Source organism: Brassica napus, chromosome C7 (assembly GCF_020379485.1).
Source record: "Brassica napus cultivar Da-Ae chromosome C7, Da-Ae, whole genome shotgun sequence".
Taxonomy (NCBI): Eukaryota; Viridiplantae; Streptophyta; class Magnoliopsida; order Brassicales; family Brassicaceae; genus Brassica; species Brassica napus.
In genome coordinates this window covers 19734261-19751197 of record NC_063450.1, presented here as the reverse complement: position 1 = coordinate 19751197, position 16937 = coordinate 19734261, and the positions used below count along the sequence as shown (strand labels likewise).

The window sequence follows — 16937 nt, the reverse complement described above, 5'->3', positions numbered from 1 at the left end:
TTCGAATTCACTAGAACAAGAAAGTCTTACACCAATCTTTTATATTACAAGAATCCTTTAGGATTACTCCAATCCTAAGCTAAAACTCACCCTAGAGCCTAGACTTTTGTTTATCAGAATCTTCCCGACCCCGAGCTAAACTCCCCCTGAATCTAGACTTTAATCTTCCAACTCCTCGGAAGTACTTCACCAACTACGTCAGCACCTAGCGCAGTGCAGTGACACCAAAGGCTTGATCACACAAGCACAAAACAGTGATCTCTCGACTTTTTCTTTTTCCAGAGACAACTCTCATCATAGAGGCACGTCCTCCATGTATACATAACCAGAACATGTTCTCCAAGTTCTTCCAAAAGCAACTTAAGCAACTTTCCTTTTTCTACCAAAGAATAACTTTCTTATCTTTTTCTCTTCAAGTAATATCCATTACACTTAATGTAAATCTTCCAATAAACATATTGCTTCTTCTCCAAGCTTAACAAGCCGATGGACATCACATAACACGAACTTCAACCAAGCCCATCTTCATGACACGCGCATGTACTACCTCTTGTAGTACTTCACGGACTGATACAAAATATACATCTTCAATCTCCCCCTTTTTGACTATGCATGTGAACTCATCACTTCTGGATAGAAAACCACGTCTTCAATCTCCCCCTATGAGTCACATCATGGTCAAAAACTAACATGAAGATCCATATCGTCCAAAGTAAGGAGGAAATCCCATTCCACCATCTCCATAGTGATCAAATCTCCTAGACCACATATTCCTGAGGCCAAATCCTCCATGATTAGCTCCTTGAACAGACTTGACACAATCACGCCGCATATGCCCATGAACTCCACAAGAATAACATATAGGTCCATGATACCTCATACCATAAGCTTGCTCCATCTGATTCTTCTCCCTCAATAACTTGAAACATCTTGGCCTAATGTGTCCAACAACACCACAGTGATGACAAACAGGCCGAAACCTTTGTTGTGATCCACTCTTCAATCCAGAAACTCTCTCTGGAGCAATCGCCGTATCAGTTGCCGTAGCAGTACTCGTAGCAGCACGCGTAGCAGTCACATTCTTCACACTAGTTGCATGATTCACTGCAATCTTCCTATATGTTGCATTCCCAGCAAACCTCTTAACCTCAGGCTTTGTATCAGACGTAGCTACATCCTTAGTTTTACCTGCTGGTACAAAAACACCTTCAGCTTTCAAACATTCTCCTTGATATCCAAGGCCACATCTATCACTTTGCCCAATACTGAGAAGATGATCTAGCTGATTCGTCCCATTATTCAGCAAGTTCAAATTCTTCTGAGTCTCTGCAAGTTGAGAACCAGACTGTCGTGCTTCTTCTTCTTTCTCTGAAGCATACTTAATTGCTTCAGCAACTTGAGCTTCTAGCTTGGCTTTCTCTTTAACCAAATCTGAGTTCGCCTCAACCAACTTGAGCCAATGCTCATACAACTTCTCATAATTCCCAGCAAGATCAAAGCTTCCACCATCATCATCATCACTTCCAGCATGATCATCACCTCCACATGAAGATCCTGACACAAACGCTGAGACAGATCCCGCCGCAGATCCCGTCACAAATTTTTTCTTAGAACCAGACACAAAAGTTGTGAACGCCACAAAGTTCTTTAGCTTCTCATCATCATCTGAATCATCATCAGACTCATTCTTGTCGTCCTTCTTCTTTTGCTTCAGTAAATTCGCACATTCCTTCCGAACATGCCCAAATCCATTGGACTCATAGCATTGTACCTTAGATGATGATCTGCCTGAATCATTTCTTCTTCCATTATTTATCCTCTCTTCTCTTTGCTTCAGATAACTAGCAAAGTTTCTTGACAACAACCCCATAGGATCTTCAGAAGATGAACCCTTTAAAGCAATTCCATATGGATCTTCTTTCTTCTTCTCCCCTTTTGCATATGATTTGCTCAGCTCAAAAGCTTGAAGAATCCCAACAAACTCATCAAAAGCCATCTCATCCAGATTGTGAGCTTCTTCTACAGCAGAGATCTTTGACTCAAACTTAGAAGGCAACGATCTCTTCAGCTTCTTCACCAACTTCTTGTCCTTGTACTGCTTTCCAAGTGCAAAACATTCATTCGAAATTTCACAAAACTTAGCACTAAACTGAGCCACGGTTTCCTCTTCATCCATCCTCAGATTCTCAAACCTTGATGCTAACATATCCAGCTTAGTACGTTTGACACTTGTAGTACCTTCAAACATATTCTCCAATGTCTTCCATGCCTTCTGAGCTGAAGCACATTGAGAAATCAACTTAAAGTAGCTTGCGTCAATAGCATTGTAAATCGCAGTCTTGGCCTTAGAGTTGCAACTTGAAGCCTTCTTCTCTGCAGCAGTCCACTTATCTCTTGGCTTAAGAACTTCAACCTTCTCATCATCAAGCATCACCGGAGGACTCCAACCAACTTCAATAGAACTCCAACAATCCTCATCAAGACCACTGATAAAAGCTTGCATGCGCACCTTCCAATATCCATAATTGGATGAATCAAGACGTGGGGGTTTTGTCATAGACGTTCCCTCTTGATATGCCGCCATCACAAACTCTGTCCTTCTTCCTGAACCAGTTTCTGTCCTCACCCTTCAAGATCTCACCAGTAACTTAGGTGACCCGCTCTGATACCAATTGTTAATGCAGTGAGGCCAGAGTAAAATGCAGAAATAAACAAGACACAAGTTTTTCTCTTTTCGAATTCACTAGAACAATAAAGTCTTACACCAATCTTTTCTATTACAAGAATCCTTTAGGATTACCCCAATCCTAAGCTAAAACTCATCCTAGAGCCTAGACTTTTGTTTATCAGAATCTTTCCGACCCCGAGCTAAACTCCCCCTGAATCTAGACTTCAATCTTCCAACTCCTCGGAAGTACTTCACCAACTACGTCAGCACCTAGCGCAGTGTAGTGACATCAAAGGCTTGATCACACAAGCACAAAACAGTGATCTCTCGACTTTTTCTTTTTCCAGAGACAACTCTCATCATAGAGGCACGTCCTCCATGTATACATAACCAGAACTTGTTCTCCAAGTTCTTCCAAAAGCAACTTAAGCAACTTTCTTTTTTCTCCCAAGGAATAACTCTCTTGCATTTTTCTCTTCAAGTAATATCCATTACACTTAATGTAAATCTTCCAATAAACATATTGCTTCTTCTCCAAGCTTAACAAGCCCACGGACATCACATAACACGAACTTCAACCAAACACATCTTCATGACACACGCATGTACTATCTCCTGTAATACTTCACGAACTGATACAGAATATACATCTTCAAGGACGACTTGAACAGTGGGCTAATTTGTAAGCTTCGCTTACCACCGGTCGTAGCTGAACGCCAACCACTTCAACCTACGCAAGCAATAGCGTAATAATGAACCGTTGGACCGATCCCCTAACACAATCACTACTACGAGACAGAAAGAAAGAGAGAGACATATCTATATATATATATATATATATATGGAAGAATTTAATGAAAAAAGAAAAGGGCAACACACAATTTAGAACGAGTGAGAAAAAAAAAGTCACTAACGACGAGTTCATAATCTTTTGTATTTTCTCTTCGACAGATAGCTTAAACATTTTAATAAACAAAACTTTTGACTCCTAAATATTTACTTATTGGTTAATTAGACCCTTAAGCTTGATTACTGGTGTTAGGATTCAACAGGTATCACGCATTGTTTACCACAACTATTAACCTCCAAACTCTTTCATAAGACATACTTTTTGTTATATTAATTAAAAAAAATTCTGGTCAAAATATTAATTAAATTTGGTCCAGTATATCTATACGTAACAAATCTATATTATAATGATTGAGTTTTTGCTCTTTCCTCAGCTCGCCACGTCAGCGTTTTGTGTACCGCATTTTTAAAAAATGTGAAAAAAATGTCAAGCTCATGGCTCGAACCCGGGTTATTAAGATATAAACACCAACATTTATACCACTAAACTAAAGGATACTTTGTACATTGATGGCCGAAACTAATATATATTTGTGAAGGTCAGAAACCCTTATTTCTTCGGTTTTCTCTGTGGGCCGGGCTTACAAGTGTATTATGAGTTTCATTTTTAAATGAGATTCATCACGTTATATGAAAAAATAACAATTATAGTTTAGTTTTTCCATATTGTAAACTATCTTCGTTTAACATGAGTTAGGGTTCTTTTCATCATTATCTCAGACAAGTCTGAGCTACAAAGTTGCGCCGTGTGTCTGTTCGTAATCTATTTTTTCACCGGTGAACTCTTCATCTCCCCATCTTAAATCGCTTGATCATAAATGTTCTTGATTTGTAGCCCTTCTGTAAACCCTATATATATGATTCTCATCTTTGATGAACCCAATCTGCATCTCTACAAAACTCATTGATTCCTCTCCAGTTCCTCAAACCGGCGTCCCCGACGTCCATCACTCAACCTTCGAGTCTCTCCGTCTTGGTCATAGTAGTCAGCCTCCAACCTCCTCGCTTCTGAGATTCCCTGAACTTCAAGAAAGACAGTGAGTTTATGAGAATCACAGTTCTCTTCCTTGATGAAAAGGTAAGTTAATCTTCGATTTATCACACTTATTTAATATAATTGTTTTTAATTAATTTTCTGATTCTTTGTTGAATAATATTATTTGCAGATTCTGTGATTCATGGGTTTATTCCCGCCGGACGTGCTAATCATTACATGTCATCTTTGAAAGTCGGTTCCATTGTGAAAGTCGATCCTTTTGAGGTTGTTAGGTGCTCAAGCATGTACAAGATAACTGATCATCCATTCCTCATTCGTTTCATCTCACCAACTATTGATGAAGTCATCACGGGTGCTCCTGAGATCAATCTCCAGTCATAATTAGACTATTCGAAAATTTCCAAGTGATTGCGAACACAAACCTAGAACTCTCAGGTATATTATCATATTGCATCTAGGTTTATATTATGTTTCGATATCATAACTGATATTTAAACTCGCAGATGTGGTTGAGCAAATATGTTCTGTCCAGGGCTTTGACCTTACCAAAGAAACAACTCGAGCCGTTATCCATCTCCTCATTGATCCGTAAAAAACAATCAACACACAATTCTCTTTATATTATTATCGATATTGTGCTAACATCAATAATCAAAATATTTTCTACCCAAAATTTTTGGTCGTCTATTTATCTCCCTTACTTATCAAACTAATTTTGCACAAACCTTTATTTTACATTACAGCTTAAATGAAACCACAACAACCCAAACAATCAAAACACCAAAAACTAGAATTCCAAAAAAGAAGAAACATAAATGATCACCTCTCTTTTTTGTCTAATCTTAGAAATAAACTTCAAAACAAATATACAAAGCCAATCAACTCAACGACACATACATCGAGCCAGCTAAACAAATGTAAACTACACGACCAGCTATTTAACAATTTACAAACTTACTTTTGCAACGAAGAAGAAGAAGACGACAACAAAGATCAGTGAAATTACCTAAACAAAAAAATCAGATTAAGTTATGAACTCTGATAAATACAACTAACAATGATTTTTGTTTACATATTACCCATCAAATGAAAGATAAACAAACACAGCCACACCAGGAGATACAAGAGACAATCCCGACAGATACAAAGGCGGCAACAACATCTCCACCTGCTCACTCCTCTTGTCTTATAAAAAGAGCTTACATGCCCATTGTCAACAGACCAATGCTATTGTCTTCTTATGAGAAATACATAAATTCGTTTGAAACTCATTAAAGCTCAAGTACTCAGAATTGTCACTCATTTTATAGTTATTTCTACAAGTCTTCATGTATTTGTTTTAAAGGTCCGGTAAGAGCAACAAGTTTAAAAATAAAATAAAAAAATATAACAAACATAATAAGGATAATAAAAATTATTATTTAATACACACAACTTACACAACTAAACCGGAGAAAAAATATCCAGAAACAAAAGGTACTCTCAACAACTTTAATATAATTTACGTACCCTCAACAATACAAAAAATAAATTAAAAAGACAAACAAACAATAAGTCTCAGTGACACAACAAACAACATCACGAACTATATCAATCACATTACTAACACAGTTTAGTCCTTAATAAGTGGAGAACAATGCATACACAGTTCAACATTACAACTCTAACCCTATAACAATAAAAAAAACTTGAAAAACAACTCAAAACGTAAAATTTACACCTACATAACCCTAGCAAATATTGAGATGAAACAAGAACTCTGTCTACAAGGCAATGCCCCTGGTATTAACAAAGTTTAAATGAAATTTTTCAACGGAGATGACACATATTAAGCAAACATATATGAAAATAAGACAGAAAATAAACCAATGTATTTCTACGTACGACTCTTAACTACCGTTCATTTTAATGTTTCTTCATGAAACATTTTTTTTTTTTGATGAAATGTTAAATTTATTGAACATCTTTGGAAAAATGTTTATGTACATCTATAAGGCGTTTACTAACTGAACCTTATTAAAGAATCAACAAATTTGGAAGCCTATGAAAAAATTATAGATCACCCCTTTTCAAGAGCTCCAAAACCGTAGATCACTCGTGGTGGAAATGAGCTTCAAACCATCAGCACATAATTCCTTTCAGCTTCGGCTTGAGGAAATAATGGGTAGATGATAACCTGTTCCGGACAGCCTTATCAATTGATATCTTGTATAATTACATGATTTTAGCCATTAATTCGTGTATATTTTGATAATATAGATTAAGAATTAGGCATATTTAGAGTCCATATTGCATTCATTGTCCTTATTAGGTGTTGGAGTGTGCCATGGAGTGATTTGAGATGTTTTGGAGCATTGTGATCCAAAAAGGGATGAAAGATGAGCATGGATGGAGGCCTTAAAGAAATCTTCTGTTACTAAGATTTTGTGGAAACACAGAAAATTGAGTTAGCATTCTAGTGGAAGTGGTTTCAAGTCATTTGGAGATGTAATTAAGGAGTTATGATCAATTTACTAGAGCCATATCCATCCTGGTCGAGCATCGCAGAGTGACCTTCCAGAGCGACACCATAAGGTAGCTCCCAACCCAGAGCGACCTCCCGGAGCTACACCACGAATTCACTCACTTTTTCATCACTTTGGAGGTAAAAAAATAGGCCTGAAGCGACCTCTCAGAGCGACCACCTGAGGTAGCTCCCAACCCAGAGCTACCTCCCAGAGCTACACCACGAAGTCACTCTGTGCGTTATTTACTATGTCGAAACTTATGATTTTTCAGGGACCTTTTGTTCATTTGTCTTGACTTTTAACACTTTCTAAACCTAAGTTTAAGTACCTTTTGTAAGCCAAAGAGGCAGAGAATCTTTTATCTTTGAGAAAACAACCAAAAACCTCTTGAAAAGTTCATCTCTTTGATTCATTTGATCATATGTTATCCTGTTGATTTCTAATCTATTATCTATATTTATCTACATGATTAATCTGAAATCCAATATGGGTTTAAGAGGAATCATGAAGAGTAGTGAGTAATCCACTGTTGAATTCATGGGTTAGGGAGATTAAGGATGATTAGGCTAGATCTAGGATGTTATAGTGTAGATCCTTCTTATTCCTTGCTAGTAAAATATTCATAATGCATCTTCTGAGTTGGCCTCTCAAAAGTTGATCTTTAGGTATTTCCCACCTACAAGGTGTTTGATGAAATGCCTGAGACAACTCTCCTAAGCTTTTAACATACTTTACCAAAGACATTTGTTGTTAAAGGTGTTAAGATAGCCAATAGGCTTGCTAGTAATGATTGCTTTCATATTATTCAACCAAAGACATTTTATGTTTGAAATATGTTAGTAAATGAACATTCATCTAGACATAGAGTTTGTTTAAGATTGTGCCTAAGCTTAAAGTTGATATTTTGATTGATCATTTGCCATCCTTAGTTCGAAACTTGACCACCCAAGGTCTAATTCCTATACCTATGAGTTCTCTTTTATCATAACCAAAGAAAGTAACTTCTTTTATTGTTTTATTGTTCTGTTGTTGCATTCTATTATTAGTAGTAGTTTAAAACCATCCAAATTATCGGTTGCACTTAGATTAAGTACGTACTTGCATTCTCGGTGCTTTGTATCCCTTAGAATTGGTTCGACAATCTTTTATACTACATCATTTGTGTTAGGAGCCTTGAAAACTCCTAACATCAAATTGGCGCCATTGCCAAATTCTTAGTTGATTTCAACATTGAGATTTACTCACTTGCTTGAGACTAAGTCATTTTTATTTTCTTTTGTTACTGATTCTCCCTCTTTACCTCCCTTTAACTTTCATGTGTATGAACTTGAGGAGCAGGGGTACATCAAACCTAGTTCCAAGAGTTGCAGACATCAAAGCTTTAGAGAGAGAGTGTGCTAGAGCGAGAAGAGAAGAAGAGCAATAGGCTCACTTGCAGAGATTAGATATTGATATGGCAGATCAACCGCAAGGGCCAGAACGCCCACATCGAGCAGCTCGACCCATTGGCACTTATGACCACCCCAACATTCATGGTCATAGACTGGGAATCCGAGCACCGGTTGTGGCAGCTAACAACTTTGAGATCAAATCAGGACTCCTCAACGTGATCGAGAACAACAAGTATCATGGCTTGGCTTTAGAGGACCCATTTGATCACTTGGACAGGTTCGACAGCTACTGTGGGTTGTCAAAAACCAATGGTGTGTCAGAGGACGCCTTAAAGCTCAAGTTATTCCCTTTCTTTTTGGGGAATAAGGCACGTCAGTGGGAAAAGTCTCTACCCAGCGACTCTATCACCACCTGGGATTACTGCAAGAAAGCATTTTTAGAGAAGTTCTTCTCTACTTCAAGAACTGCTAAGCTGAGAAATGAGATTTCCAGCTTTCAACAGAAGAACTTGGAAGGATTCAGTGAAGCCTGGGAGAGATTCAAGGGCTACCAATCTCAATGCCCACACCATGGTTTCTCTAAGGAAAGCTTGTTGAGCACATTCTACAGGGGTGTTCTTCCTAAATACAGAGCCAGATTAGATACAGCTAGCAATGGTTTCTTCTTGGGAAGAACTGAGGAAGATGCAGAGGAGCTGGTTGACAACATGGTAAAGAGTGACGCAGTCTACAGTGGAGACCACGACAGAGGCAGTAGAACAGATGACAAGCAAACGAGGAAGGAGTTAAAGGCTCTACAGGATACGATAGACATACTCATTGCTGATAAATCCACCCAAGAGCAGCTGAACTTTGTTGTTAACCCAAACCAAGAGACACCACTTGTTGTCAATGAGGTTGAGGGTTTGGAAGGTCAAGAAGAGTTGTGTTTCATCAACAACAATGGCAGTTGGTACAAGAAAGAGCCCAACTTTCAGTACAATAACTACCAACAGAAATCCTATCCTAACAACCAACAGAGTGGTTATCAGCCTAGGAACAACCAGTAAGGCAACTATCAACCTCAGCAAAACCCTCCTCCTGGTTTCTCCAACAAAGGGAAACAGTCTTCTCAACAACAAGCTAATCCTTCTACCTCTACTCCTCAGGAAAGCAACACTGATGTTCTACTGAAACAGATCTTGGAGTCTCAGACTAGAAGTGAGAAGCAGGTTGGATATGAGTTGAAGAACCTTCACTCCAAGATTGATGGAAGTTACAATGAGCTCAACAACAAGTTTAGGGCTTTGGAAAATAAATTTGCTTCCATGACCACTCACCAGAATCACCAGCAAGGGTCTCTACCTGGAAAATCTAAGCAAAATCCCAAGAATTATTGCAATGTTTCTTCTCTACTACTTCTTCAGGGATTGAATTGAGTAACCACAAGAAAGAGGTAGATGAAATTGAAAGATTTGTGTTTGGAACTGAGATTGAACAGGTTGAGCATCTGATTGTAGCAACAGCTGAGGCAAAGATTGTGGAGGAAGCTGACAAAATGGTTGAAGCAAAGATTTTGAGGGGAGATGAGAAACCAGTTGCGAAGAGAGTTGACCAGAAGCTGAAAGAGGTCAAGCTGGAGGACACCACTGAGGTTGAGCAGTCACCCTATGACAAGCTCCCATTTCCACAAAGGGTCCTCACCAAAGCTCAGAAGAAGGTGATTTCCAAGTTCAGAAAAGACCTAAGTGATATTGGATTTAAGCTTCCAGCGATTTCGGGTATGCGTGAGGCTCATGTCCAAATGATGCTCATCAAGGACATTGTAGACCACCAAGCAGAAGTAGCAGAGCTTCTCAACATCTCAACTTTGAAACTTGATCCACCAGTCACACCAAAGTCTCTCCCTAAACTAGAATCCCAAGGGAAGTTCACCTTGTCTTGCTCCCTTGGTAAGCTCACCTTTGATGATGCTCTTGTTGATTCTGGTGCAAGTGTGAATGTGATCTCAGTGGAGATGGTGAAGAGCCTTGAGATTGAACACATGGAGCCAGATACTTCCTCTCTCACGTCTGGGGATTCTTCTTCTACTACCCCTATTGGTCTCATCAAGGACTTCCCTTTGAAGATTGGATCTTGCACCATCCCTATAGACCTCACTGTCTTGAAGATGGAAACTGAAAAGAAAGTTCCATTGATCCTGGGCACACCATTCCTTACTACTGTGGGTGCTTGCATCGATTTTGCTAACAAGAAGGTCACACTCCTCAATGTGAACAAAGCTGTTTCTTACCCAATTCAGTCTCCACTGGATGTTGAGTATTGTGGAACCATCACTTGTGGAGACCCCTCCATTGAGAAGATCAAGGATGCAGTGGTTGTTAATAAGAAAGAAAGTCTTGATGGAGAGTCCTCTAAAGAGATATGTGATGAGCACTTGAAAAGTGCTAAAAAGGAGGAGGTGAGTCGAGCCACAAAGGCTGCAAATGACAAGAAGGCCACAAGGACTCATCAACTCCAAGATGATCCAACCAAGCTTCAAGAGCCTCTCTCTCTCAGGTCCTCACCATCACTCTTGAAGGTGGGAAGGATCCTCCTTCTCCACTTTCCACTTGAGGTACCACTCCACCACCTTTCCATTGTATATACCAGTTTTTCTTTGCATTTATCTCTCTTTTAGGTATCTCTTTCAACTTACTAACACAGAGACTGTGTGAACTAAGTTTGGGGGAGGTACCAAGTATTTGATCATGTTTTCTTTGATTATTTTGAGTCTCATGCATTGCATTGTACATACATATTTGCATAGAAAAACCAAAAAAAAAAAAAATTAACTAAAAAAAAAAGTTTTTGAAAAACACAAAAAAAAACATGTAGTTGCATCTTGCATCCTTAAGATTGAGTCTAGAAACATGCATATAAAGTTTCATTCACTTGCATAGGGAGCAATGATTAAAAATACCTTAAGGTACTTGTCTGGAATCCATCTCTTGTAAAAGCTTGCATGTTTCGAGCCTTGAAAACTCTTCTTGAAACCTGTTTGCTTGCTTGATATTGACATTGTTCTTGAAACCAACTTCAAGCTGAACTTGAGCTAAATGAACTTAATCTCTCTTGCACATGGGCACTTGCATACTTAGTCATGGATTTCATACACATTTGGGTTATCTTATTTCATTGCACCACTCTCTGTTAACCCAAATGACACTCCCATGCCCTTGAACCCTTACCATTCCTTGAAACCAACTTTGATTTGCTTGAGTGAGGCCTTTTATGAAAGCTAGTCATGTGCAAAATCTTGAGAGTATCAGGAGCGACAATGGTTTGTTCTTATCTTTAGCTAGCACTAGGACCTCATTTGAGCTGGCACTTAGGATGGTTGTTGGGTTTGTGAGCTTGATTTTGATCTTGTGATTGGGATATGAGAGGAAAGTGAAAGAAATGAACCAAAAGAGTGAGAAAAAGAAAGAAAACCACTAGGGATATATATAAAAAAAAAAAAAGCTCTAGAGTTTATAAGTAGAATCCCCTTTAGAATCAAAAGAAAAGAAACATGAAAAGAGTGGGGAAAAGAAAAGAAAAATAAGAGCTTAGTGAATAAGAAAAGAAAGAATTCCTAGTTGGTTAAGATAAGTGAAAGAAAAGTGTTCATTGGGTGAGAGATGAGAGTGTGGTCTTTGGGGTGTTTGGGATGAAAAAGGGTTGAGATTACTACCAAGAAAAGGGATAGAGTTTAAAGATCTTTAGAAAAGGGGTAGAATGATGAGAACAAATCATTGTATGCATGAATTGCTCCTTTTCTTAGATAAATTTGTATAATGTTCTTGCTCCTGTTTTTGAGTATGAGTCACCACAAAATATGCATTTGAAAACCCTTTGCTTCACATTAGACCAATTTCACTTACCAAGCCAAATGATTGAGATCATGTGCCCATTTGTAAGAATTCACCTTGTGTGTGTGTGCGTGTGAATAAATGTGAGAGTTGGGTGAAGGTATTTGTTGCTTGATGAGCATTGCGACCTGTGTAAAGGCATAACAGTATTGATAGGCCTAGAGAATCTAGAGTATAACAAGAAGTGTTTGGCTATGAGCTCCCACCTTCAAACCTCTCATCCCTATAAGTTCTTGAAAGTTCACTTGAGGATAAGTAAAGAACAAGTTTGGGGGATTTGATATCTTGTATAATAACATGATTTTAGCCATTAATTCGTGTATATTTTGATCATGTAGATTAAGAATTAGGCATCTTTAGAGTCCATATTGCATTCATTGTCCTTATTAGGTGTTGGAGTGTGCCATGGAGTGATTTGAGATGTTTTGGAGCATTGTGATCCAAAAAGGGATGAAAGATGAGCACGGATGGAGGCCTTAAAGAAATCTTCTGTTGCTAAGATTTTGTGGAAACACAGAAAATTTAGTTAGCTTTCTAGTGGAAGTGGTTTCAAGTCATTTGGAGATGTAATGAAGGAGTTATGATCAATTTACGAGAGGCATATCCATCCTAGTCGAGCATCGCAGAGTGACCTTCCAGAGCGACACCATAAGGTAGCTCCCAACCCAGAGCGACCTCCCGGAGCTACACCACGAAGTCACTCGTCTTTTCATCACTTTGGAGGTAAAAAAATAGGCCTGGAGTGACCTCTCAGAGCGACCACCTGAGGTAGCTCCCAACCCAGAGCTACCTCCCAGAGCTACATCACGAAGTCACTCTGTGCGTCATTTACTATGTCGAAACTTATGATTTTTCAGGGACCTTTTATTCATTTGTCTTGACTTTTTACACTTTCTAAACCTAAGTTTAAGTACATTTTGTATGCCAAGGAGGCAGAGAATCTTTTATCTTTGAGAAAACAACCAAAAACCTCTTGAAAAGCTCATCTCTTTGATTCATTTGATCATATGTTATCCTGTTGATTTCTAATCTATTATCTGTATTTCTCTACATGATTAATCTAAAATCCAATATGGGTTTAAGAGAAATCATGAAGAGTAGTGAGTAATCCACTGTTGAATTCATGGGTTAGGAAGATTAAGGGTGATTAGGCTAGATCTAGGATGTTATAGTGTAGATCCTTCTTATTCCTTGCTAGTGGGTATTCATAATGCATCTTCTGAGTTGGCCTCTCAAAAGTTGATCTTTAGGTATTTCCCACCCACAAGGTGTTTGATGAAATGTCTGAGACAACTCCCCTAAGCTTTTAACATACTTTATCAAAGACATTTGTTGTTAAATGTGTTAAAATAGCCAATAGACTTGTTAGTAATGATTGATTTCATATTACTCAACCAAAAACATTTGATGTTTGAAATATGTTAGTAAATGAACATTCATCTAGACATGGAGTTTGTTTAAGATTGTGTCTAAGCTTAAGGTTGATATTTTGATTGATCATTTGTCATCCTTAGTTCGAAACTTGATCACCCAAGGTCTAATTCCTATACCCATGAGTTCTCTTTTATCATAACCAAAGAAAGTCACTTCTTTTATTGTTTTATTGTTCTGTTATTGCATTCTATTATTAGTGGTAGTTTAAAACCATCCAAATTATCGGTTGCACTTAGATTAAGTACGTACTTGCATTCTCGGTGCTTTGAATCCCTTAGAATTGGTTTGACAATCTTTTATACTACATCATTTGTCTTACGAGCCTTGAAAACTCCTAACATCATCAATCAACTTTGCTAGTTGCTCCACAGACTTTGCTCGGTTACTGTGCTTCCTATCATTTGGCTCTATCCAGATGAAGTAAACGGAAACCTGAAAGACAAGCCTCAGGAGAATGAACGTGAGCCGGTCATACGCTTCATGAAACATTCATGGATGATGTAATTTTTTTTTTATAGATGTATGTGCGGCACATATTGTCATCATCAGGTTTTGCAAACGTTAACGTTATGTATCTAACCTTGGATACTAGACAATCTTGTTGAAAGCAAATTTATTAAACGGTCCAAAATAAGAAAAATAATTAGTTAAAACAAAATAATAACAAAACATGTCTCTCTATGAATCCAGAAACCAAACACTTTCGGTTTCAACATTAATCAGATAACAAGATTAAAGTTTCTATATTTAAAGAGGTTGGCCACTTATCCACCTCTCGAACAAGATTGAGCTCTCCACTGGTTTATACTCTAGTGTGTGCCCACCTCCCTATATAAGCCAAAACACATTAACCAATCAATAATTTTGATGTAAAAAATAAAAGCTTTGCATTTATGTCCAATGAAAATTTGGGATCGAAAACTTACTTTTACAGTGGCAAATGTCATCTTATTAGCATAAGTCTTGGTATATCTGCAAATCAAAAGGTTGGTCAGCTTTATTCAAAATTAATTAAAAGAAACCAAGAAAACAAAGAAAATGTAAATGGTGTATACCCTGCGACTTGATCATTTACCATCCATGGCCTCCATTTCTCAACAATGGAAAAGTTTAGAGACCTTATCCAGTCTTGAGTTCCAACAAAAGGGATTGTCATATCGTGATCACCACTGTTCAACAGAAGCACCAATGTCAGGTAAAATATTACAAACAATTAACTAATGAAGCAAGCTTGTGAATAATTTGTAAAATGTATTGTGTACCTGAGGATGAGAGATCGATAGCCTTTGATACTGTTATTCATATGGTATGGTATGCTGCTTTGAATGTCTTGATTACACTGCACGTTCCAGTTACATCGATCCCATTCCCCTGTAGTCCCCTGCAATCATAGAGTCTCGTGATCATACTTACTCAATGATCAATGATACTAAAGACGTTGTCATATGTATATTATTACCTTCACCACTCTAAGTGCTCTACGTACGCTCTCGTTATTAGCCCAGTATTCAGATAGTGAATACCAATAAGTCTGCAAAAGAATAAAAAATACCTTGTTCAGTACTCTTCTTTAGTAGTTTGTTAAGTGGCTAGCCATTTGATACAACAATGCCAAGAAGCTTACATAGCAATCAGGAGACGTTTTGTCACAGTTTGATTGTAGGATAAGTTCTTCATATATTCTAGAAACAGACTATAAATAATCCACAAAAATTCTGAGTCAGTGATTTACCATTATATCTCAGTTAAATTCCTGAATGTGTGCATACCATTTTGTAGTCTTTAACGAGTTCCAAGCATTCTGTGTTTTGAGGATCGACGTTAAAATAATTTCCTCCACATCTTTTCTTCATTGACTAGAACGTAAGAGTTTTGAAATCGTCATCGACCACTTCATCAGGGTGAAAAGAGACAAACAGATTCATCCTAGATTTTGTAACGGGTACCTCATAGAGTTCATCTGAGATGAGTGCCATTCCGTGAGCAAATGGAATGCGAGTGTTATTATCAATATCAACATTTGTTACCGGGTTTCCGAGCACATACCCCTATTGTTAGAAAGGAAAAAATCTTAATGTTTGATAAGGTATATTGAAATAATGTAAGAAACAAGCAAACACTGATGAAACCTGAAGATTTATTTGAGGTTTGCAGCATATATAATTTCCTGTGATATATTGGTAAAATAGCTGAATCAAGAAAGGATAGTCAAAGAAAAGGGCCTGAAAGAAAAAAGTCTTACCATTTGAGATTTCTTGAACAATGGCCGGAATCACCTTACCGGAATAAGAGTTCCCGGTGACATAGAAAGGATTTGAGAAATATTCAGGATGCTTGTCTAGCCACTACACAACAATAACTCAAATCTCCAAAATTCTAAAGCATAAGATAGTTGCAGTAAAAGGACAGCTTGAGTTTCCCCTTTACCTTACGAAGAAACTCATCGACCCGCTTAGCTGATCCTGTGTCACTTGGTATATCAGCAAGGGGATTTCTTGAGTAGGAGAAGCCAGTCCCAACAGGCTGGTCCAGATAAATTATATTCGCCACCTGAAATGAAGCAATCATTGTAAATTTGACGATTTATTCTGAATACAACAGAACGCTTACACAATATATATAACCCAGATATGTATATTCTGATAGTTACCTTAGTCCATGAATATGTAGTAGACACCAAAGTGGGGATACTTCCATTGTAGGCCTCAACCTTGAAAGCAAGAGGCCCTGATGTTTCCAGTTCAAACAAGTCAATGAAAATCTTTTCAGAAACAAATAAGAATGAGTTTCAGAAGATTTACTTACCATTCTCATAAACAAGGCCAGAGAAAGAAGAGCAGCCAGGTCCTCCAGTTAACCAGACAAGAAGGGGGTCTTCTTCAGGGTTCCTCTCAGATTTGATGAAGTAGTAGAACATTTGATCTTCCTCTGCCTCACCAACACCAATGTACCTGAAATTATTTTTAACTCCAAAACTCAGAACACAGATTCATTAATATGGAGAATAGGATGAATGAAGAGGAACAAAACCCAGTTTCAAGCTGGAAAGGAAGAGGGCCTTCAAAGCCAGGAAGATATTTGATGATAGAGCTTGCATCAGCATGTTGAATGAGCACAAGCAGAAGTTGTGGCAGCAGCAACTTTAGTATCCAAAAATCCATTTTTGTTTGAGTGTTTAGTGTTATGACAAAAACATCTTTATACTTAAAAACAGAGGCG

General features: G+C 37.9%; 1 protein-coding gene and 1 non-coding gene across 2 annotated transcripts; both read right to left on the bottom strand.

Annotated features, from left to right (window-relative positions):
- Positions 1-8882: 8882 nt before the first annotated feature.
- On the bottom strand, positions 8883-8989 carry LOC125590788. The gene has a single exon (XR_007326790.1). It is a non-coding gene; the product is annotated as a small nucleolar RNA R71 (small nucleolar RNA).
- Positions 8990-14268: 5279 nt separating this feature from the next.
- Positions 14269-16937, bottom strand: LOC106422034 (serine carboxypeptidase-like 15). The gene is made up of 14 exons (XM_013862859.3): positions 16749-16937; positions 16524-16669; positions 16369-16445; positions 16146-16268; positions 15961-16063; positions 15848-15885; positions 15665-15766; positions 15488-15574; positions 15343-15411; positions 15178-15249; positions 14981-15099; positions 14774-14887; positions 14645-14690; positions 14269-14546 (listed from the first exon to the last, which is right to left on the bottom strand). The coding sequence occupies exons 1-14, from the start codon at positions 16877-16879 to the stop codon at positions 14466-14468; spliced, it is 1308 nt and encodes a 435-aa protein (XP_013718313.1). The 5' UTR covers positions 16880-16937; the 3' UTR covers positions 14269-14465.

Bases quoted from the DNA above. Each gene is read 5' to 3' on its own strand.
- LOC106422034 (XM_013862859.3), bottom strand. From the start codon at position 16,879: ATGGATTTTTGGATACTAAAGTTGCTGCTGCCACAACTTCTGCTTGTG. The intron at 16,446-16,523 runs GTAAGTAAATCT...TGGAAACATCAG, and splicing joins TGGCCTTGTTTATGAGAATG to GGCCTCTTGCTTTCAAGGTT. The intron at 14,547-14,644 runs GTAAGTTTTCGA...TGGCTTATATAG, and splicing joins TGACATTTGCCACTGTAAAA to GGAGGTGGGCACACACTAGA.